The following is a 23,652-nucleotide window of genomic DNA, read 5'->3' on the forward strand; positions in this document are numbered from 1 at the left end:
ACAATTTTTACTACTGGTATACAGTGCCATTGTCTGACTGGGAATTCAAAGAGTATATTGGGAATACAAATACCCTCATTTCTTGCTACTGCCATATAGTGCCAGTTTCTGACTGGTAATTCAAAGAATATATTGGGGTTACGTGCACCCACAATTTTTACTACTGGTATACAGTGCCATTGTCTGACTGGGAATTCAAAGAGTATATTGGGAATACAAATACCCTCATTTCTTGCTACTGCCATATAGTGCCAGTTTCTGACTGGGAATTCAAAGAATATATTGGGGTTACGTGCACCCACAATTTTTACTACTGGTATACAGTGCCATTGTCTGACTGGGAATTCAAAGAATATATTGGGGTTATAAATACCCTCATTTCTTGCTACTGCCATATAGTGCCAGTTTCTGACTGGTAATTCAAAGAATATATTGGGGTTACGTGCACCCACAATTTTTACTACTGGTATACAGTGCCATTGTCTGACTGGGAATTCAAAGAGTATATTGGGAATACAAATACCCTCATTTCTTGCTACTGCCATATAGTGCCAGTGTCTGACTGGGAATTCAAAGAATATATTGGGGTTACGTGCACCCACAATTTTTACTACTGGTATACAGTGCCATTGTCTGACTGGGAATTCAAAGAATATATTGGGGTTATAAATACCCTCATTTCTTGCTACTGCCATATAGTGCCAGTTTCTGACTGGTAATTCAAAGAATATATTGGGGTTACGTGCACCCACAATTTTTACTACTGGTATACAGTGCCATTGTCTGACTGGGAATTCAAAGAATATATTGGGAATACAAATACCCTCATTTCTTGCTACTGCCATATAGTGCCAGTTTCTGACTGGGAATTCAAAGAATATATTGGGGTTACGTGCACCCACAATTTTTACTACTGGTATACAGTGCCATTGTCTGACTGGGAATTCAAAGAATATATTGGGGTTATAAATACCCTCATTTCTTGCTACTGCCATATAGTGCCAGTTTCTGACTGGTAATTCAAAGAATATATTGGGGTTACGTGCACCCACAATTTTTACTACTGGTATACAGTGCCATTGTCTGACTGGGAATTCAAAGAGTATATTGGGAATACAAATACCCTCATTTCTTGCTACTGCCATATAGTGCCAGTTTCTGACTGGGAATTCAAAGAATATATTGGGGTTACGTGCACCCACAATTTTTACTACTGGTATACAGTGCCATTGTCTGACTGGGAATTCAAAGAATATATTGGGGTTATAAATACCCTCATTTCTTGCTACTGCCATATAGTGCCAGTTTCTGACTGGTAATTCAAAGAATATATTGGGGTTACGTGCACCCACAATTTTTACTACTGGTATACAGTGCCATTGTCTGACTGGGAATTCAAAGAGTATATTGGGAATACAAATACCCTCATTTCTTGCTACTGCCATATAGTGCCAGTTTCTGACTGGTAATTCAAAGAATATATTGGGGTTACGTGCACCCACAATTTTTACTACTGGTATACAGTGCCATTGTCTGACTGGGAATTCAAAGAATATATTGGGGTTATAAATACCCTCATTTCTTGCTACTGCCATATAGTGCCAGTTTCTGACTGGTAATTCAAAGAATATATTGGGGTTACGTGCACCCACAATTTTTACTACTGGTATACAGTGCCATTGTCTGACTGGGAATTCAAAGAGTATATTGGGAATACAAATACCCTCATTTCTTGCTACTGCCATATAGTGCCAGTGTCTGACTGGGAATTCAAAGAATATATTGGGGTTACGTGCACCCACAATTTTTACTACTGGTATACAGTGCCATTGTCTGACTGGGAATTCAAAGAGTATATTGGGAATACAAATACCCTCATTTCTTGCTACTGCCATATAGTGCCAGTGTCTGACTGGGAATTCAAAGAATATATTGGGGTTACGTGCACCCACAATTTTTACTACTGGTATACAGTGCCAATTTCTAACTAGGAATTCAAAATGCGCAAGGCTCCCGGAAAGGGACGTGGACGAGGCCGTGGGCGAGGTCGGGGGAATGGTTCTGGGGAGCAAGGTAGCAGTGAAGCCACAGGGCGTCCCGTGCCTACTCCTGTGGGGCAGCAAGCATTGCGCCACTCCACAGTGCCAGGGTTGCTTGCCACATTAACTAAACTGCAGGGTACAAACCTTAGTAGGCCCGAGAACCAGGAACAGGTCTTGCAATGGCTGTCAGAGAACGCTTACAGCACATTGTCCAGCAGCCAGTCAGACTCTGCCTCCTCTCCTCCTATTACCCAACAGTCTTGTCTTCCTTCCTCCCAAAATTCCGAAGCTTTACAGAACAATAACCCAAACTGTCCCTGCTCCCCAGAGCTGTTCTCCGCTCCTTTCATTGTCCCTCAACCTGCCTCTCCACGTCACGATTCCACGAACCTAACAGAGGAGCATCTGTGTCCAGATGCTCAAACACTAGAGTCTCCTCCATCTCCGTTCGATTTGGTGGTGGATGACCAGCAACCCACCCTCATCGACGATGATGTGACGCAGTTGCCGTCAGGGCATCCAGTTGACTGGCGCATTGTGCGGGAGGAGGAGATGAGACAGGAGTTGGAAGAGGAAGTGGTGGATGATGAGGACACTGACCCGACCTGGACAGGGGGGATGTCAAGCGGGGAAAGTAGTGTGGATGTTGAGGCAGGTGCAGCACCAAAAAGGGTAGCTAGAGGCAGAGGCAGAGGTCAGCAGCTTAGGCGAAGCCAGGCCACACCCGGAATCTCCCAAGATGTTCCAGTTCGTACCCAGCCCCGAAAAACTCCCACCTCGAGGGCACGTTTCTCGAAGGTGTGGAGTTTTTTCAAGGAATGCGCCGAGGACAGATATAGTGTTGTCTGCACAATTTGCCTCTCGAAATTGATTAGGGGCTCTGAGAAGAGCAACCTGTCCACCACTTCAATGCGCCGTCATTTGGAATCCAAGCACTGGAATCAGTGGCAGGCAGCAACGGCAGGACAAAGGCCGCCTGCCGTTCACGCCACTGCCACTGCCTCTGCCTCTGCCTCTGCCACTGCCACTGCTGACTGTGCTGGCGATGCACTCCAGAGGACGAGCCAGGACACCACTTCATCTGCCTCCGCCACTTTGTTGACTTCTACCTCATCCTCCCCTGGTCCTGTCTTATCTCCTTCTCCTGCACCATCAAAGGCACCATCAGGCGTTTCTTTACAACAACCCACCATCTCTCAGACATTGGAGCGGCGGCAGAAATACACTGCTAACCACCCACACGCGCAAGCCTTGAACGCCAACATCGCTAAACTGCTGGCCCAGGAGATGTTGGCGTTCCGGCTTGTTGAAACTCCCGCCTTCCTGGACCTGATGGCAACTGCGGCACCTCGCTATGCCGTCCCTAGCCGTCACTACTTCTCCCGGTGTGCCGTCCCCGCCTTGCACCAGCACGTGTCACTCAACATCAGGCGGGCCCTTAGTTCCGCGCTTTGCACAAAGGTCCACTTGACCACCGACGCGTGGACAAGTGCATGCGGACAGGGACGCTACATTTCACTGACGGCACACTGGGTAAATGTAGTTGAGGCTGGGACTGCTTCCCAAACTGGCCCGGTGTACCTCGTCTCCCCGCCTAACATTCCTGGCAGGGACACGAGAAGAACACCCCCCTCCTCCTCCTCCTCTACCGCCTCCTCCTCCGCCTCCTCCTCCGCCACCGCCTCCTCCTCCGCTGTTAGATTGACCCCAGCTACGAGTTGGAAACGTTGCAGCACTGGCGTTGGTAGACGTCAGCAGGCTGTGCTGAAGCTGATCAGCTTGGGGGACAGACAGCACACTGCCTCCGAGGTGAGGGATGCCCTCCTCGATGAGACGGCAATATGGTTTGAGCCGCTGCACCTGGGCCCAGGCATGGTCGTTTGTGATAACGGCCGGAACCTGGTAGCAGCTCTGGAGCTTGCCGGACTCCAACATGTTCCATGCCTGGCCCACGTCTTCAACCTAGTGGTGCAACGTTTCCTAAAGAGCTACCCCAATGTTCCAGAGCTACTGGTGAAAGTGCGGCGCATGTGCGCCCACTTTCGCAAGTCGACAGTAGCCGCTGCTAGCTTAAAATCTCTCCAGCAACGCCTGCATGTGCCACAACACCGGCTTTTGTGCGACGTCCCCACACGCTGGAACTCAACGTTTCAGATGTTGAATAGAGTGGTTGAGCAGCAGAGACCTTTGATGGAATACCAGCTACAAAACCCTAGGGTGCCACAAAGTCAGCTGCCTCAGTTTCACATCCATGAGTGGCCATGGATGAGAGACCTTTGTGACATCCTACGGGTCTTTGAGGAGTCCACAAGGAGGGTGAGCTCTGAGGATGCGATGGTGAGCCTTACAATCCCGCTCTTGTGTGTTCTGAGAGAATCCCTGATTGACATCAGGGATAACTCAGATCACACAGAGGAGTTAGGGATAGCATCCGATCCGTCACAGCTGGAGAGTAGGTCCACACATCTGTCCGCTTCACTGCGTTTAATGGAGGAGGAGGAGGAGGAGGAGGAGGAGGAAGAAGAGTTGTCCGATGATGTGATGGTGATACAGGAGGCTTCCGGGCAACTTCGAATCGTCCCATTGTTGCAGCGCGGATGGGTAGACATGGAGGATGAGGAGGAAATGGAGATTGAACTTTCCGGTGGGGCCAGAGGAGTCATGCCAACTAACACTGTGGCAGACATGGCTGAGTTCATGTTGGGGTGCTTTACAACCGACAAGCGTATTGTCAAAATCATGGAGGACAACCAGTACTGGATCTTTGCTATCCTTGACCCCCGGTATAAAAACAACATCTCGTCTTTTATTCCGGTAGAGGGGAGGGCCAATCGCATCAATGCTTGCCACAGGCAATTGGTGCAGAATATGATGGAGATGTTTCCAGCATGTGACAGTGGCGGCAGGGAGGGCAGTTCCTCCAGTAGGCAACCAAGTTCTCACCGGTCCACACAAACGAGGGGCACACTGTCTAAGGTCTGGGACACCTTGATGGCACCCCCTCGCCAAAGTGCCGCCACGGAGGGTCCTAGTGTCACCAGGCGTGAGAAGTATAGGCGCATGTTGCGGGAATACCTTTCCGACCACAGCCCTGTCCTCTCCGACCCCTCTGCGCCCTACACGTATTGGGTGTCGAAGTTGGACCTGTGGCTTGAACTTGCCCTATATGCCTTGGAGGTGCTGTCCTGTCCTGCCGCCAGCGTCCTATCTGAGAGGGTGTTCAGTGCAGCCGGTGGCATCATCACTGACAAGCGCACCCGTCTGTCAGCTGAGAGTGCCGACCGGCTCACTTTGATAAAAATGAACCACCACTGGATAGAGCCTTCATTTTTGTGCCCACCTGTGTAAAGCACCCCAACATGAAACTCCATGTCTGTACTCAACCTCTCCAATTCCTCCGCATCCTCATACTCATCCACCATAAGCGTTGCACAATTCTGCTAATACTAGGCTCCCTCCAACATGATTTCCCCCAACTCTGCTGGTTAGAGGCTCCCTCCACCCTGATTTCCACCAACTCTGCTGGTTAGAGGCTCCCTCCACCCTGCTTTCCCACAACTCTGCTGGTTAGAGGCTCCTTCCACCATGAATTTGCCCAAACTGGGCTGTTTAGAGGCTCCCTCCACCATGAATTGGTCCAAACTGGGCTGGTTAGAGGCTCCCTCCACCATTAATTGGTCCAAACTGGGCTGGTTAGAGGCTCCCTCCACCATGAATTTGCCCAAACTGGGCTGTTTAGAGGCTCCCTCCACCATGAATTTGCCCAAACTGGGCTGTTTAGAGGCTCCCTCCACCATGAATTGGTCCAAACTGGGTTTTTTAGAGGCTCCCTCCACCATGAATTGGTCCAAACTGGGGTGGTTAGAGGCTCCCTCCACCATTAATTGGTCCAAACTGGGCTGGTTAGAGGCTCCCTCCACCATGAATTGGTCCAAACTGGGCTGGTTAGAGGCTCCCTCCACCATGAATTGGTCCAAACTGGGGTGGTTAGAGGCTCCCTCCACCATTAATTGGTCCAAACTGGGCTGGTTAGAGGCTCCCTCCACCATTAATTGGTCCAAACTGGGCTGGTTAGAGGCTCCCTCCACCATGAATTTGCCCAAACTGGGCTGTTTAGAGGCTCCCTCCACCATTAATTGGTCCAAACTGGGCTGGTTAGAGGCTCCCTCCACAATTAATTGGTCCAAACTGGGCTAATTAGAGGCTCCCTCCACCATGAATTGGTCCAAACTGGGTTTTTTAGAGGCTCCCTCCACCATGAATTTGCCCAAACTGGGCTGTTTAGAGGCTCCCTCCACCATGAATTGGTCCAAACTGGGCTGGTTAGAGGCTCCCTCCACCATGAATTTCCCAAAACTTGGCTGTTTAGAGGCTCCCTCCACCATTAATTGGTCCAAACTGGGCTGGTTAGAGGCTCCCTCCACCATGAATTGGTCCAAACTGGGGTTTTTAGAGGCTCCCTCCACCATGAATTGGTCCAAACTTGGCTGTTTAGAGGCTCCCTCCACCATGAATTGGTCCAAACTGGGGTGGTTAGAGGCTCCCTCCACCATTAATTGGTCCAAACTGGGCTGGTTAGAGGCTCCCTCCACCATTAATTGGTCCAAACTGGGCTGGTTAGAGGCTCCCTCCACCATGAATTTGCCCAAACTGGGCTGTTTAGAGGCTCCCTCCACCATGAATTTGCCCAAACTGGGCTGGTTAGAGGCTCCCTCCACCATGAATTGGTCCAAACGGGTTTTTAGAGGCTCCCTTCACCATGAATTGGTCCAAACTTGGCTGTTTAGAGGCTCCCTCCACCATGAATTGGTCCAAACTGGGGTGGTTAGAGGCTCCCTCCACCATTAATTGGTCCAAACTGGGCTGGTTAGAGGCTCCCTCCACCATTAATTGGTCCAAACTGGGCTGGTTAGAGGCTCCCTCCACCATGAATTGGTCCAAACTGGGGTTTTTAGAGGCTCCCTCCACCATGAATTGGTCCAAACTTGGCTGTTTAGAGGCTCCCTCCACCATTAATTGGTCCAAACTGGGCTGGTTAGAGGCTCCCTCCACCATGAATTGGTCCAAACTGGGTTTTTTAGAGGCTCCCTCCACCATGAATTTGCCCAAACTGGGCTGTTTAGAGGCTCCCTCCACCATGAATTGGTCCAAACTGGGTTTTTTAGAGGCTCCCTCCACCATGAATTGGTCCAAACTGGGCTGGTTAGAGGCTCCCTCCACCATGAATTGGTCCAAACTGGGGTGGTTAGAGGCTCCCTCCACCATTAATTGGTCCAAACTGGGCTGGTTAGAGGCTCCCTCCACCATTAATTGGTCCAAACTGGGCTGGTTAGAGGCTCCCTCCACCATGAATTTGCCCAAACTGGGCTGTTTAGAGGCTCCCTCCACCATTAATTGGTCCAAACTGGGCTGGTTAGAGGCTCCCTCCACAATTAATTGGTCCAAACTGGGCTAATTAGAGGCTCCCTCCACCATGAATTGGTCCAAACTGGGTTTTTTAGAGGCTCCCTCCACCATGAATTTGCCCAAACTGGGCTGTTTAGAGGCTCCCTCCACCATGAATTGGTCCAAACTGGGCTGGTTAGAGGCTCCCTCCACCATGAATTTCCCAAAACTTGGCTGTTTAGAGGCTCCCTCCACCATTAATTGGTCCAAACTGGGCTGGTTAGAGGCTCCCTCCACCATGAATTGGTCCAAACTGGGCTGGTTAGAGGCTCCCTCCACCATTAATTGGTCCAAACTGGGCTGGTTAGAGGCTCCCTCCACCATGAATTTGCCCAAACTGGGCTGGTTAGAGGCTCCCTCCACCATGAATTGGTCCAAACTGGGTTTTTTAGAGGCTCCCTCCACCATGAATTTGCCCAAACTGGGCTGGTTAGAGGCTCCCTCCACCATGAATTGGTCCAAACTGGGCTGGTTAGAGGCTCCCTCCACCATGAATTTGCCCAAACTGGGCTGTTTAGAGGCTCCCTCCACCATTAATTGGTCCAAACTGGGCTGGTTAGAGGCTCCCTCCACCATGAATTTGCCCAAACTGGGCTGTTTAGAGGCTCCCTCCACCATGAATTGGTCCAAACTGGGTTTTTTAGAGGCTCCCTCCACCATGAATTGGTCCAAACTGGGCTGGTTAGAGGCTCCCTCCACCATGAATTTCCCAAAACTTGGCTGTTTAGAGGCTCCCTCCACCATTAATTGGTCCAAACTGGGCTGGTTAGAGGCTCCCTCCACCATGAATTGGTCCAAACTGGGGTTTTTAGAGGCTCCCTCCACCATGAATTGGTCCAAACTTGGCTGTTTAGAGGCTCCCTCCACCATGAATTGGTTCAAACTGGGGTGGTTAGAGGCTCCCTCCACCATTAATTGGTCCAAACTGGGCTGGTTAGAGGCTCCCTCCACCATTAATTGGTCCAAACTGGGCTGGTTAGAGGCTCCCTCCACCATGAATTTGCCCAAACTGGGCTGTTTAGAGGCTCCCTCCACCATGAATTTGCCCAAACTGGGCTGGTTAGAGGCTCCCTCCACCATGAATTGGTCCAAACGGGTTTTTAGAGGCTCCCTTCACCATGAATTGGTCCAAACTTGGCTGTTTAGAGGCTCCCTCCACCATGAATTGGTCCAAACTGGGGTGGTTAGAGGCTCCCTCCACCATTAATTGGTCCAAACTGGGCTGGTTAGAGGCTCCCTCCACCATTAATTGGTCCAAACTGGGCTGGTTAGAGGCTCCCTCCACCATGAATTGGTCCAAACTGGGGTTTTTAGAGGCTCCCTCCACCATGAATTGGTCCAAACTTGGCTGTTTAGAGGCTCCCTCCACCATTAATTGGTCCAAACTGGGCTGGTTAGAGGCTCCCTCCACCATGAATTGGTCCAAACTGGGTTTTTTAGAGGCTCCCTCCACCATGAATTTGCCCAAACTGGGCTGTTTAGAGGCTCCCTCCACCATGAATTGGTCCAAACTGGGTTTTTTAGAGGCTCCCTCCACCATGAATTGGTCCAAACTGGGCTGGTTAGAGGCTCCCTCCACCATGAATTGGTCCAAACTGGGGTGGTTAGAGGCTCCCTCCACCATTAATTGGTCCAAACTGGGCTGGTTAGAGGCTCCCTCCACCATTAATTGGTCCAAACTGGGCTGGTTAGAGGCTCCCTCCACCATGAATTTGCCCAAACTGGGCTGTTTAGAGGCTCCCTCCACCATTAATTGGTCCAAACTGGGCTAATTAGAGGCTCCCTCCACCATGAATTGGTCCAAACTGGGTTTTTTAGAGGCTCCCTCCACCATGAATTTGCCCAAACTGGGCTGTTTAGAGGCTCCCTCCACCATGAATTGGTCCAAACTGGGCTGGTTAGAGGCTCCCTCCACCATGAATTGGTCCAAACTGGGTTTTTTAGAGGCTCCCTCCACCATGAATTGGTCCAAACTGGGCTGGTTAGAGGCTCCCTCCACCATGAATTTCCCAAAACTTGGCTGTTTAGAGGCTCCCTCCACCATTAATTGGTCCAAACTGGGCTGGTTAGAGGCTCCCTCCACCATGAATTGGTCCAAACTGGGGTTTTTAGAGGCTCCCTCCACCATGAATTGGTCCAAACTTGGCTGTTTAGAGGCTCCCTCCACCATGAATTGGTCCAAACTGGGGTGGTTAGAGGCTCCCTCCACCATTAATTGGTCCAAACTGGGCTGGTTAGAGGCTCCCTCCACCATTAATTGGTCCAAACTGGGCTGGTTAGAGGCTCCCTCCACCATGAATTTGCCCAAACTGGGCTGTTTAGAGGCTCCCTCCACCATGAATTTGCCCAAACTGGGCTGGTTAGAGGCTCCCTCCACCATGAATTGGTCCAAACGGGTTTTTAGAGGCTCCCTTCACCATGAATTGGTCCAAACTTGGCTGTTTAGAGGCTCCCTCCACCATGAATTGGTCCAAACTGGGGTGGTTAGAGGCTCCCTCCACCATTAATTGGTCCAAACTGGGCTGGTTAGAGGCTCCCTCCACCATTAATTGGTCCAAACTGGGCTGGTTAGAGGCTCCCTCCACCATGAATTGGTCCAAACTGGGGTTTTTAGAGGCTCCCTCCACCATGAATTGGTCCAAACTTGGCTGTTTAGAGGCTCCCTCCACCATTAATTGGTCCAAACTGGGCTGGTTAGAGGCTCCCTCCACCATGAATTGGTCCAAACTGGGTTTTTTAGAGGCTCCCTCCACCATGAATTTGCCCAAACTGGGCTGTTTAGAGGCTCCCTCCACCATGAATTGGTCCAAACTGGGTTTTTTAGAGGCTCCCTCCACCATGAATTGGTCCAAACTGGGCTGGTTAGAGGCTCCCTCCACCATGAATTGGTCCAAACTGGGGTGGTTAGAGGCTCCCTCCACCATTAATTGGTCCAAACTGGGCTGGTTAGAGGCTCCCTCCACCATTAATTGGTCCAAACTGGGCTGGTTAGAGGCTCCCTCCACCATGAATTTGCCCAAACTGGGCTGTTTAGAGGCTCCCTCCACCATTAATTGGTCCAAACTGGGCTGGTTAGAGGCTCCCTCCACAATTAATTGGTCCAAACTGGGCTAATTAGAGGCTCCCTCCACCATGAATTGGTCCAAACTGGGTTTTTTAGAGGCTCCCTCCACCATGAATTTGCCCAAACTGGGCTGTTTAGAGGCTCCCTCCACCATGAATTGGTCCAAACTGGGCTGGTTAGAGGCTCCCTCCACCATGAATTTCCCAAAACTTGGCTGTTTAGAGGCTCCCTCCACCATGAATTGGTCCAAACTGGGCTGGTTAGAGGCTCCCTCCACCATGAATTTCCCAAAACTTGGCTGTTTAGAGGCTCCCTCCACCATGAATTGGTCCAAACTGGGCTGGTTAGAGGCTCCCTCCACCATTAATTGGTCCAAACTGGGCTGGTTAGAGGCTCCCTCCACCATGAATTGGTCCAAACTGGGTTTTTTAGAGGCTCCCTCCACCATGAATTTGCCCAAACTGGGCTGTTTAGAGGCTCCCTCCACCATGAATTGGTTCAAACTGGGCTGGTTAGAGGCTCCCTCCACCATTAATTGGTCCAAACTGGGCTGGTTAGAGGCTCCCTCCACCATTAATTGGTCCAAACTGGGCTGGTTAGAGGCTCCCTCCACCATGAATTTGCCCAAACTGGGCTGGTTAGAGGCTCCCTCCACCATGAATTGGTCCAAACTGGGTTTTTTAGAGGCTCCCTCCACCATGAATTTGCCCAAACTGGGCTGGTTAGAGGCTCCCTCCACCATGAATTGGTCCAAACTGGGGTTTTTAGAGGCTCCCTCCACCATGAATTTGCCCAAACTGGGGTGTTTAGAGGCTCCCTCCACCATGAATTTGCCCAAACTCTGCTGGTTAGAGGCTCAATCCACCCTGATTTTCAAAACAAATGTTGGTGCCAACCTCAACTTACTACAAGGGCCAAATTCACTGCTGGTGACAAGCTCTCCTCACTGCAAGTGCCAAATACACATGTTTCAAGGTGTTTTCCTACTGTCAGAGAGGTGGTATTGAGTGTGTAAAGTGTGTAGTTGTTAGGCTGTGATGTTGGGGTAATAGAGGGTCTTTGGTGTGTTAGATGCCCCCAGACATGCTTCCCCTGCTGTCCCAGTGTCATTCCAGAGGTGTTGGCATCATTTCCTGGGGTGTCATAGTGGACTTGGTGACCCTCCAGACACGGATTTGGGTTTCCCCCTTAACGAGTATCTGTTCCCCATAGACTATAATGGGGTTCGAAACCCGTTCGAACACACGAACATTGAGCGGCTGTTCGAATCGAATTTCGAACCTCGAACATTTTAGTGTTCGCTCATCTCTAGTAATAACGCTTTGCAGGGGTACATTAGCAGCCCTTGTTATTCCCTCCTCTGGAGGACCTGGCATACCCTTGAATGACATGGACAGTCCATAAATTCCAGTTAGCACAGTGCAATTCTTCAATTCATCTGTTGAGGCGCTGCAGGGAAATGGAGAACTTGTTACAATATTGCCAAAAACGATTGGTGTAAAACAGAGAAATGTTTTTAAATAGTAAATGTGAATTTAGTAAAGCAGCGCTGTTTCATCACACTGTGAAATAGATCCCAATGTTATAAATCCAGAAATTGACAAGGCTGAAGCCCGAAAAGAATTAAGAGCGCTTACCACATAGTGGATATGGTCGATCTGGTTTTGAACACTGGTGTCCTTGTTTCTGATCGTGAAGATAAACACTGCATTTTCTCCTGGTGTACATTTTCTTTTTACCCCAATATGTAAGTAATTTCCATTAATGGGATTGTACGCCGAGGCCACCATGGTGGCGGAAGCTTGTTGGTCCTTGGTTAATGTTTCAACTGCTGTTGATACCTAAAAGTAGAGAGGAGGAAATAAACATCTATAGTGAGTATAATAGTAATATTGTGCTGTATATTGATTTTCTCATCAACTTATGAAAATGGCATGGGGAACCCCGTTCTTTTTTTGAGAATAACCAAAATACAGCTGCAATTTACCAGTCTCAAAAGGCCCATGTTTTTTGGCCCTTCCCAGCCTGATAATGCTAGCCTACAACCACCAAAGTATCTGACCATTACTTCAGATGCTTAGTGCTGACCAATACCCAGCTCTTTTCAGTACCCCTGGTGGTGTTTGATCCAGCAGTGCTGACCAATACCCAGCTCTTTTCAGTACCCCTGGTGGTTGTGTGATCCAGCAGTGCTGACCAATACCCAGCTCTTTTCAGTACCCCTGGTGGTGTTGTTTGATCCAGCAGTGCTAACCTATACCCAGCTCTTTTCAGTACCACTGGTGGTTGTGTGATCCAGCAGTGGTGACCTATACCCAGCTCTTTTCAGTACCCCTGGTGGTTGTGTGATCCAGCAGTGGTAACCAATACTCAGCTCTTTTCAGTACCCCTGGTGGTGTTTGATCCAGCAGTGGTGACCTATACCCAGCTCTTTTCAGTACCCCTGGTGGTGGTGTTTGATCCAGCATTGCTAACCTATACCCAGCTCTTTTCAGTACCCCTGGTGGTTGTGTGATCCAGCAGTGGTGACCTATACCCAGCTCTTTTCAATACCCCTGGTTGTGTTGTTTGATCCAGCAGTGCTAACCTATACCCAGTTCTTTTCAGTTCCCCTGGTGGTTATGTGATCCAGCGGTGGTGACCTATACCCAGCTCTTTTCAGTAGCCCTAGTGGCATTTCATCAAGTAGTACTGACCAATACCCAGCTCTTTACAGTACCCCTGGTGGTGTTTGATCCAGCAGTGCTGACCAATACCCAGCTCTTTACAGTACCCCTGGTGTCATTGGTCCAGTCTCTCCACACAACTACTCAGTGCCCTTCTTCATCACACCTTACCCAAACAACTACTCAGTGCCTCTTAGCCTAAGACACAGAAATCTTGATGGAATAGCTAATGGTGGATGTGAACAGAGCCTATACGAACATCAGCATGTCAACATTTCAGAACTAAAAACCAATTTTTTAATCACACATTCACATTATTATTATTACTATTATTACCCCATTACCTTTACATGCAGCGTATGAAGGTCAGGATTTGTTTGCAGGGTCAGTATTATGCTTCCATCTCTCTGACTTATTCCTTGGACGTTTCCCAGCTCTGCTATAACAGGGATGCCGTCTGCCGGACTCCCATCGGGGTTAGTAACAAACACCTAACCACAGTAAAGGAACAACTTAGATTTTTTTTTTTTTAAATCTCTTAACCCCTTCCTGCCACAACCATTTTTAGGTTTTGTGTTTCAATTCATTACTCCTTGCCTTCCAAAAGCCATAACTTTTTTTTTCTGGATTTTTAATGAGGTGTTTTGTTGTTGTTTGTTTGTCTTAGTTTGTGACAAATTGTGGTACCAGAATTTAATTTAATATTATGTACAATGCTTTAGGAAGCTGGAAAAATCTGAATAAGACAGAATTGAAAAAAACAAACCAACAAACCCACAATTGTTGCAAACCTCAAGCGCTTTTATGTTATGGTCTATGGTCTATTGGTGGAAAGGCTGGTCAGGTGGTGCTAGAAGGACACAGGAACCTGTATCTTCTACATGTGACACCGTTATTTATTTTCATCCGTTAAATTTGGACTATTTAGTCGGCTTTGCCCTAGGTCCGAGGCCTAGAAGTTAGAAGTCACCGCCGGAAGAAGATGCAGTGAAGACCTTGTTCCAGAAGAAGATGGAGGTGTTGCTGGAGAGTTCTCTGGCAGCATTGGAGATGCCCTAGTGCTGTTTGAGTGCCTGGGCCCGCCCCCAGTGCTGTGAAAGACCTCATTTACATACCGACAAAAAACGAGATTTCAAGCAAACGGCGGTGCGGAGAAGACAACGAAAGCTAGGAGAATAATAGCCTTTCTTAAGGCTACTCCGACGTGTTAGTTAGAAAAAAATGTGTTTGAAAGATAGGATCCCTTTAAAGGGAGTCTACGACCTCCCCCACACATATTAAACTGCCAACACCATGTTAGGGTTAGTTCACATGGGGGGGTGTAATGGCGGATTTTGGCACCGAGAGTGACGCGGGGAGCCACGTCACTCTCGGGCCAAAACCCGCCTGCCACGACTGTTGCGGCTTCCCCCTCCAGAGTAGGCTCAAATGAATGGGCCGACTCTGGTGGTTGCTGCTGCGAGGCGGACGCCACGGCTCAACAAGCCACGGAATCCACCTGAAGAAAGGGCAGCCTGCTTCTTTTTTATGTAAGCGACAACATGCCCTCATGAAAAAAAGTAGCCTGGCGGTCTCCATACACCACCATTGTGAAGGGGCGGATTATGACTTGGATTACGCGCCATAATTCCCCCCCCCCCCCCTCTATGCCCATGTGAACGGGCCCTTACAGAGCACATTGCAATGTTGACTATCATAATTTGGTTATGTTATGTAGGTTACTTTTTTTTATATTTATAAGAAAATTAAATCTCAGCTCTATCTCTCTATGTAAACACACAGATAACACCGAGTCCATTGTGTACACGCATTTACATATTTTCTGATCTGCTCCAGGCAGTGCTGACAGTGGATAACCCATTTAATCCAAATTGGCAGTTTGCCAATTTTACACATGCTGGGAAAAAGAAAATCTAATTTGTTGCAAAATTCTAAAACAACGAGGGCTATGAAGGAAGCCAGAAGTCACAGAGTTCTCCTCAAGTGGAGCTGAGGAGGATTGAGCAAGCTAGGTGTGAAGTGGCTCTTAGAGCTGCCGAAATGCCGAAGCATGTAGATCATTGACGCCAACAACACGCTCATTATGGCGTCCCAGTCACCTGTTGAGATTCTGGAACGATCACGGTCATGGCACGAGGAGCAAGTTCAGCAGCAGGACAGCTTGAGAGCTGCTGAAACACCGGAACAAGTGGATCATCGACAGCAGCAATTTGCTGAACATAGGCGGATCATTGACATCAACAACACGCAGACAAAATTGCGGGCAGAGGCTAGTAAAATATAATACCAACAGAATTGGAAAAATTCAATTCTGCAAAATCTAATATAAAATCGATGCACTTACCATAACATCAAACGTCAATCCAGGCATAAAATAGTTGGATGTTTTTGTATAGAGAATTTTATATGGAGATTCCACAATAAAAATATTATCCAGCTCAGATTCCACAAAATCACTGCCTGAAAGAGAAGCAGCAAAAAAGTACAAAATAAGTACACCTTACACCCCACAACTCTCACCCCTACACAGTACAACCTGCACACCACACCTCCCCCCCACAGTACAACCTGCACCCCACATGTCCCCCCCACACAGTATACTCTGCAACTCACATCTCCTCCCACACACAGTACACCCTGCACCCCTCATCTCCCCCCCCCACACAGTACACCTTGCACCCCACATCTCTCCCTAAACACAGTACACCCTGCACCCCACATGTCCCCCACACACACAGTACACCCTGCACCCCACATCTCTTCCCAAACACAGTACACCCTGCACCCCACATGTCCCCCCACACACAGTACACTCTGCAACTCACCTCTCTCCCACACACAGTACACCCTGCACCCCACATCTCCCCCCCAAACACAGTATACCCTGCACCCTACATCTCCCCCCCACACACAGTACACCCTGCACCCCACCACTCCCCCCCACACACAGTACACCATGCACCCCAAATCTCCCCCCACACACAGTACACCCTGCACCCCACATCTCTCCATGTTCTTCCACTGCACAGGATACAACTTTTCTTCATGTGGAAGGATCTTCTTATAAGACACACCTACCCAGTCACGTGACTAGAGAATACCATGTAACCACCTGACGTCAGAAATGTCCTTCTGAGTACAGTGTTTACTCTTTAGCCTGGGTAAGAGTCAGTTGATCGAGGAAAAGTTTTTTTCACAAGCAAAACACTTCAGGGGTATAGCGGGACAAGTTGTAAGCTGTCCAGGACAGCGGGACAACAGTCTAAAATCGGTACAGTCCCGCCGGATCTGGGACAGTTGGGAGCTATGCATATAGACTACTACAGAGACATTTCATCTATCTGTAACCCCAGAACACAGAATGGTTAATAATTCAGCAATGTAAATACAATGCAAGGACTTATTCACATAGTGGGAGTTTAGGCCAGTGTCCAGTTATTTTTCACCGACTGTGGTTAGGTAAAAAAAAAATGGAAAAATGGAAATCTATTCTATAATTTCCAGACCGAACACTCGTATAGTCAATTCTCCCCCTCTCCTTCTGTCTCTATGCCCCTTCCCCCATAGATTGTAAGCTCTTGCGGGCAGGGCCCTCTACCCCACCGTGCCAGTCGGTCACTGTCAGTATTATATCTACCTGTATATTCTGTGTATTGTATGTAACCCCCAAATGTAAAGCACCATGGAATTAATATAATAATGTACAGCACCATGGGATTAATATAATAATGTAAAGCACCATGGAATTAATATAATAATGTAAAGCACCATGGAATTAATATAATAATGTAAAGCACCATGGGATTAATATAATAATGTACAGCACCATGGAATTAATATAATAATGTACAGCACCATGGAATTAATATAATAATGTACAGCACCAGAGAATTAATATAATAATGTACAGCACCATGGAAGTAATATAATAATGTACAGCACCATGGAATTAATATGATAATGTACAGCACCATGGAATTAATATAATAATGTACAGCACCATGGAATTAATATAATAATGTACAGCACCAGAGAATTAATATAATAATGTACAGCACCATGGAAGTAATATAATAATGTACAGCACCATGGAATTAATATGATAATGTACAGCACCATGGAATTAATATAATAATGTACAGAGCACCATGGAAGTAATATAATAATGTACAGCACCATGGAATTAATGTAATAATGTACAGCACCAGAGAATTTATATAGTAATGTACAGCACCATGGAATTAATATAATAATGTACAGCACTATGGAATTAATATAATAATGTACAGAGCACCATGGGATAAATATAATAATGTACAGCACCATGGAATTAATATAATAATGTACAGAGCACCATGGGATTAATATAATAATGTACAGCACCATGGAATTAATATAATAATGTACAGATCACCATGGGATTAATATAATAATGTACAGCACCATGGAATTAATATAATAATGTACAGAGCACCATGGGATTAATATAATAATGTACAGCACCATGGAATTAATATAATAATGTACAGCACCATGGAATTAATATAATAATGTACAGCACCAGAGAATTAATATAATAATGTACAGCACCATGGAAGTAATATAATAATGTACAGCACCATGGAATTAATATGATAATGTACAGCACCATGGAATTAATATAATAATGTACAGCACCATGGAATTAATATAATAATGTACAGCACCAGAGAATTAATATAATAATGTACAGCACCATGGAAGTAATATAATAATGTACAGAACCATGGAATTAATATGATAATGTACAGAACCATGGAATTAATATAATAATGTACAGAGCACCATGGAAGTAATATAATAATGTACAGCACCATGGAATTAATGTAATAATGTACAGCACCAGAGAATTTATATAGTAATGTACAGCACCATGGAATTAATATAATAATGTACAGCACTATGGAATTAATATAATAATGTACAGCACCATGGAATTAATATAATAATGTACAGAGCACCATGGGATTAATATAATAATGTACAGCACCATGGAATTAATATAATAATGTACAGAGCACCATGGGATTAATATAATAATGTACAGCACCATGGAATTATTATAATAATGTACAGAGTACCATGGGATTAATATAATAATGTACAGCACCATGGAATTAATGTAATAATGTACAGCACCATGGGATTAATATAATAATGTACAGCACCATGGAATTAATATAATAATGTACAGCACCATGGAATTAATATAATAATGTACAGAGTACCATGGGATTAATATAATAATGTACAGCACCATGGAATTAATGTAATAATGTACAGCACCATGGGATTAATATAATAATGTACAGCACCATGGAATTAATGTAATAATGTACAGCACCAGAGAATTAATATAATAATGTACAGCACCATGGAATTAATATACTAATGTACAGCACCATGGAATTAATATAATAATGTACAGCATCATGGAATTAATATAATAATGTACAGAGCACCATGGAATTAATATAATAATGTACAGCACAATGGAATTAATATAATAATGTACAGCACCATGGAATTAATATAATAATGTACAGCACCATGGAATTAATATAATAATGTACAGCACCAGAGAATTAATATAATAATGTACAGCACCATTGAATTAATATGATAATGTACAGCACCATGGAATTAATATAATAATGTACAGCACCATGGAATTAATATAATAATGAACAGAGCACCATGGGATTAATATAATAATGTACAGCACCATGGAATTAATGTAATAATGTACAGCACCATGGGATTAATATAATAATGTACAGCACCATGGAATTAATGTAATAATGTACAGCACCAGAGAATTAATATAATAATGCACAGCACCATGGAATTAATATAATAATGTACAGCACCATGGAATTAATATAATAATGTACATCACCATGGAATTAATATAATAATGTGCAGCACCATGGAATTAACATAATAATGTACAGCACCATGGAATTAATATAATAATGTAAAGCACCATGGAATTAATATAATAATGTACAGCACCATGGAATTAATATAATAATGTACAGCACCATGGAATTAATATAATAATGTACAGCACCATGGAATTAATATAATAATGTACAGCACCATGGGATTAATATAATAATGCACAGCACCATGGAATTAATGTAATAATGTACAGCACCAGAGAATTAATATAATAATGTACAGCACCATGGAATTAATATAATAATGTACAGAGCACCATGGGATTAATATAATAATGTACAGCACCATGGAATTAATATAATAATGTACAGCACCATGGAATTAATATAATAATGTACAGAGCACCATGGGATTAATATAATAATGTACAGCACCATGGAATTAATATAATAATGTACAGCACCATGGAATTAATATAATAATGTAAAGCACCATGGAATTAATATAATAATGTACAGCACCATGGAATTAATATAATAATTTAAATATTAAAGGATTATCTCTTATCTTAAAGCACCATGGAATTAATGGTGCTATATAAATAAATAAATAAATAAATAAATAAATAAATAATAATAATAATAATAATAATAATAATAATAATAATAATAATAATACCACCATAAAAACATGGACAGCGCATAGATGCCATCCATCTTCTGTCTGTTTCTCAGGGACCATTACTAGGAGGTGCTCTAAAATTTGAGTAGTTATGTGACTTTTCCAGTGGGTTAGACCTTGCTTTTTGGGTTTTGGTTTTTTTTTTTGAGTAGATGAGATACAGAAGAAAAATCAGACAGAGGGGCAATACAACTGATAAAAAGAAGTCAAGAAACATTGGCCTGAGCAGAAAGAAGTCAATAGGACAGTCTTAAAGGTGTACCAAGTTATGAAGCTATTTCATATGAATAGGATAAGGTAAAACTTTATGTTTGTTGAGAGTCCAAACCTTGAAACCCTGAGAATGCGGCTCCGTTACTCCTACCCTGGTAATCTACTCATTCTATAGAGGAGCTTCGGAGATAAGCAAAGACAACTCTCCCATAGTGAAGCTCCTTCAGGACGGAAGAATCAGAGCCTGTCGATAACCCATAACTTTGGCCAGATCTAGACACAGTCTTTGTGATGGGAAGACCTTGAGTTCTCCTACCTGAGTCAGTAATGACGGTAGCAGACACATACAGGCTCCATTCCAACATGTGTTTCTCTTCTTTAAATATCTTAACCAAATCTTCTCTTTTCAAAGTAGCAAGACCTTTACCCTCCAAGATCTAGAGAGACAAATAAACCGCATTGGACACAATCATCACATGCATAACTCGCAGCAATGAAGAGTTACTTGGTCTTGGGAAGCCTAAGACAGCTTTACCGATGGAATGGATGGATGGATATTCATCTGACTACCACGTAACTACAGTAGATGTTTGGTGTTTGACAGGGACAACAGGAGCCTGAAGTTTTGATTTTTTTAAATGGACCCATGGTGCAGGGTTGGACTGGTGGGCCTAGGGGTTCCTGCAAATGTTGTAACATACATGGTAGCCGGCTGCCTACTCCTTACCTTGGGCAGTTTGTTCTTGCGGCCCTGTTAGTAGCCGGCTGTCTTACTCTTACTTTACAATATATGATAGAAACCGCCTTTTCTTCTGTGATGTTTTTTTGTATATTATGTATATTATTTTTTTAGTATTATTTTTTTTTTATTTCTGGTTAGGAACTCGCAATGCAAGGGGAACCTTGATGTTAGTTTATGAGCTTATGTATTTTAGCCAAAATATTAAGTAATGCAGGATGCATTGAGGCCCTGTTATTTTTGTAGGGTGATGTATGGAGGTCCTGGGCATTCCAACTTATCCAATAGTGTGGGGAGTGACCTATAGGCTGCGCTTTGCTGCTGTGCACCTCACATTATCATGGGACAGCATCTTGTATAAGTTTTATCTGTGGGCATTCACCCCATTCATGGATTGTAGGTGCTATATCTACATTGTGCACATCCTACAGAGAGTCATGTTTTATTTGGGTTAGTGTGACCTTTTTCCTGTGATGTTTTTGTATATTATGTACTTTTTTAGTGATATTTTTCTTACTTTTGCCTTGTACTATGCTTTCAGGCTGCAGCAAAAATTTTGCAAGGTGATTGAAAACCAGGGAAGATGGTTGATCTCTCAAAGCACTGTACACCGCTCGTGAAGGGGGGGAGCATACCCTGGGTTAAGGGTTTACCAGGGGATTCATCTGTTCCCCTGTGGGCCAGTCTGAGCCTGGATGGCCCCAATCTTTAAGCACCTATGTTCTTTCATGATCGACACTCTATTGACTGTTATAGGACTGCTGAAAGTCTCAGCAGCCCCATAACAGTGAATGGAGCACTGGTCATTCAAGAGCAATGGTGTTCCAGTCACAAGGAGGAAGCATGGGGGGCATTTGGCCCCTAGTTCTCCTGATCAATGGAGGACTCTGTGGTCAGAACTCCAGCAATTTGTAATTCCTCTTCCATCTTGTGAATATGGAATAAGTCATACCTGCCAACTTTTGAAAAGTAGAAAAAGGGACAAAATGTGTGGCTCGCGCAGCGCACCGTGGCAAATTTGGCCCCACCCACTTTTATGTTGACCCCGCCCATTCTCATTCATTTTTCATGTGCTCCCACACAGTATAATCCTCCTACAGTCACCCATAAATTATGTCCCCCCCTCCATCTCTGTCCCCAGTTTCATATCTCCCCAGTTTCATGTCCCCCTGTCTCTGCCCAGTTTCATGCCCTTCTTTCCCCCTTCATCTGCCCACAGTTTCATGTCCCCCCGTCTCTGCCCCAGTGTCATGCTGTTCACCCCCCTTCATTTGCCCCAGTGTCATGCCGTTCTCCCCCCTTCATATGCTCCAGTGTCATGCTGTTCTCACCCTTCATCTGCCCCAGTGTCATGCTGTTATTCCCCCCTTCATCTGCCCCAGTGTCATGCCATTCTCCCCCCTTCATCTGCCCCAGTGTCATGCCATTCTCCCCCCCCCCCCCCCTCATCTACTCCAGTATCACAGGCGGACATCTGAGACAGAACAGTTCGCACAAACATCGGGAGTGGTGCCTCCCGTATCCTCCTTACATCGCATACAAGCGATGTGGCAGGAGGACACAGGCAGACACCAGAAGCAGCGCAGGTCGCACAGACATCAGGAGGGGTGCCCTCCAATAGGTAAAGTGAAGTGCACTCCATGGCCTGGCCCGATCTCCCTAGGAGCTTCATTATAAATGCACGCCTGCCGGCGTTGTCGGCGGGCCGGACAGAAGTGCTTGGCGGGCCGCATGTGGCCCGCGGGCCGCAGTTTGAGGACCCCTGGCCAATGTATTCAGCTCATTGGCGTCTGTAGGATGCTGATGAGTTGAAATCAGTACATACCTCCCACCGCCCGGGACCGCGGGACAGGACACCGAAATCGTGTGTGTCCCGCGGAAATCGGGACAGTTGGGAGGTATGAATAAGTGTCTGCAAAGGAACATCCCTTTAACTTATTATTTGAGTTTAAACCATAGTTTGCTTTTTGTCTTGTCTTGGGTCTGGTTTCCAAGCTCAACCTCCCTGAGTCAAGTCTGCAGTACAAGACACAGTCCATGGACAAGAAGTCCTCAGTTTCTGGGGAACAAACAGCAACCTCTTACAACCTCAGACAACCCAAGTCCTAGGTCTCCTAATTTTTCCATTGGATTCTGATGACTCATTTCGAGGATGTAATAAGTGTATTTCCCAAGAGAAATAAGAAGACGATGAACCTTGAGGAAAACTTATCCTTACCTCTATTCTTCTCAAGGTATCTGGTAGACTTTTCTTCTCATTGTCGCTCTTGACTCCGAAAAGCACAAAGGCCTTGCCGTATACAGGTTCACCATAGAGATAACTGATGAGATAGAATATAACAATGTTTTATCACCAGTCACATTAATATTGCCTCTGCAGATACCACTGATACATAGGAACATCTCTGCAACTCAATATTCCTGTACTCACGTTGCCTCTATGTTCACACTTAGTTCTGTATCGTTAATGTGAAAAAATTTCTTAGATGGAATTATTTTTATTTCAAAGCTTGGTAGAACTGAAATAAATGTAAAAGGGAAATTCAAATTAGGGAAATTTTAATGGACAATCTTGCAATACCCCATTTAACCACATGGTGTGCTGTTGAGGGCAAACCAGGCTCAGCATCCCATCGATGAAAGACCACCATAGTTCAGGTTTAGTAAACTAATGTTCTAAGGCTTTAGGAGTTGAGTTCTTAGTTTCATCTTGGACTTCCATGATGGGCGAACCTTGCAAATTTCATTACACAAATATTCGCGAAGTTCACCAGGAACATTTATTTGTATAGGAATTTTATTGGTGGGACCTCTGGACCCAAATCTGGCGACTCCAAAGCAAAGACAAACACGATAACT

General features: G+C 45.6%; 1 protein-coding gene across 1 annotated transcript in view; it reads right to left on the bottom strand.

Moving 5' to 3' along the window:
* The window catches only part of LOC142204431 (venom factor-like), a 105,840-nt gene that overhangs the window by 68,280 nt on the left and 13,908 nt on the right, over nucleotides 1-23,652 (bottom strand). The window contains 6 exon segments of the mRNA XM_075275743.1: nucleotides 12,189-12,392; nucleotides 13,562-13,708; nucleotides 15,562-15,677; nucleotides 20,371-20,491; nucleotides 23,012-23,114; nucleotides 23,225-23,312. Of these exon segments, the coding sequence (XP_075131844.1) occupies nucleotides 12,189-12,392; nucleotides 13,562-13,708; nucleotides 15,562-15,677; nucleotides 20,371-20,491; nucleotides 23,012-23,114; nucleotides 23,225-23,312 (779 nt within the window).

The sequence above is a fragment of the Leptodactylus fuscus genome, chromosome 5 (genome assembly GCF_031893055.1).
Source record: "Leptodactylus fuscus isolate aLepFus1 chromosome 5, aLepFus1.hap2, whole genome shotgun sequence".
NCBI lineage: Eukaryota > Metazoa > Chordata > Amphibia > Anura > Leptodactylidae > Leptodactylus > Leptodactylus fuscus.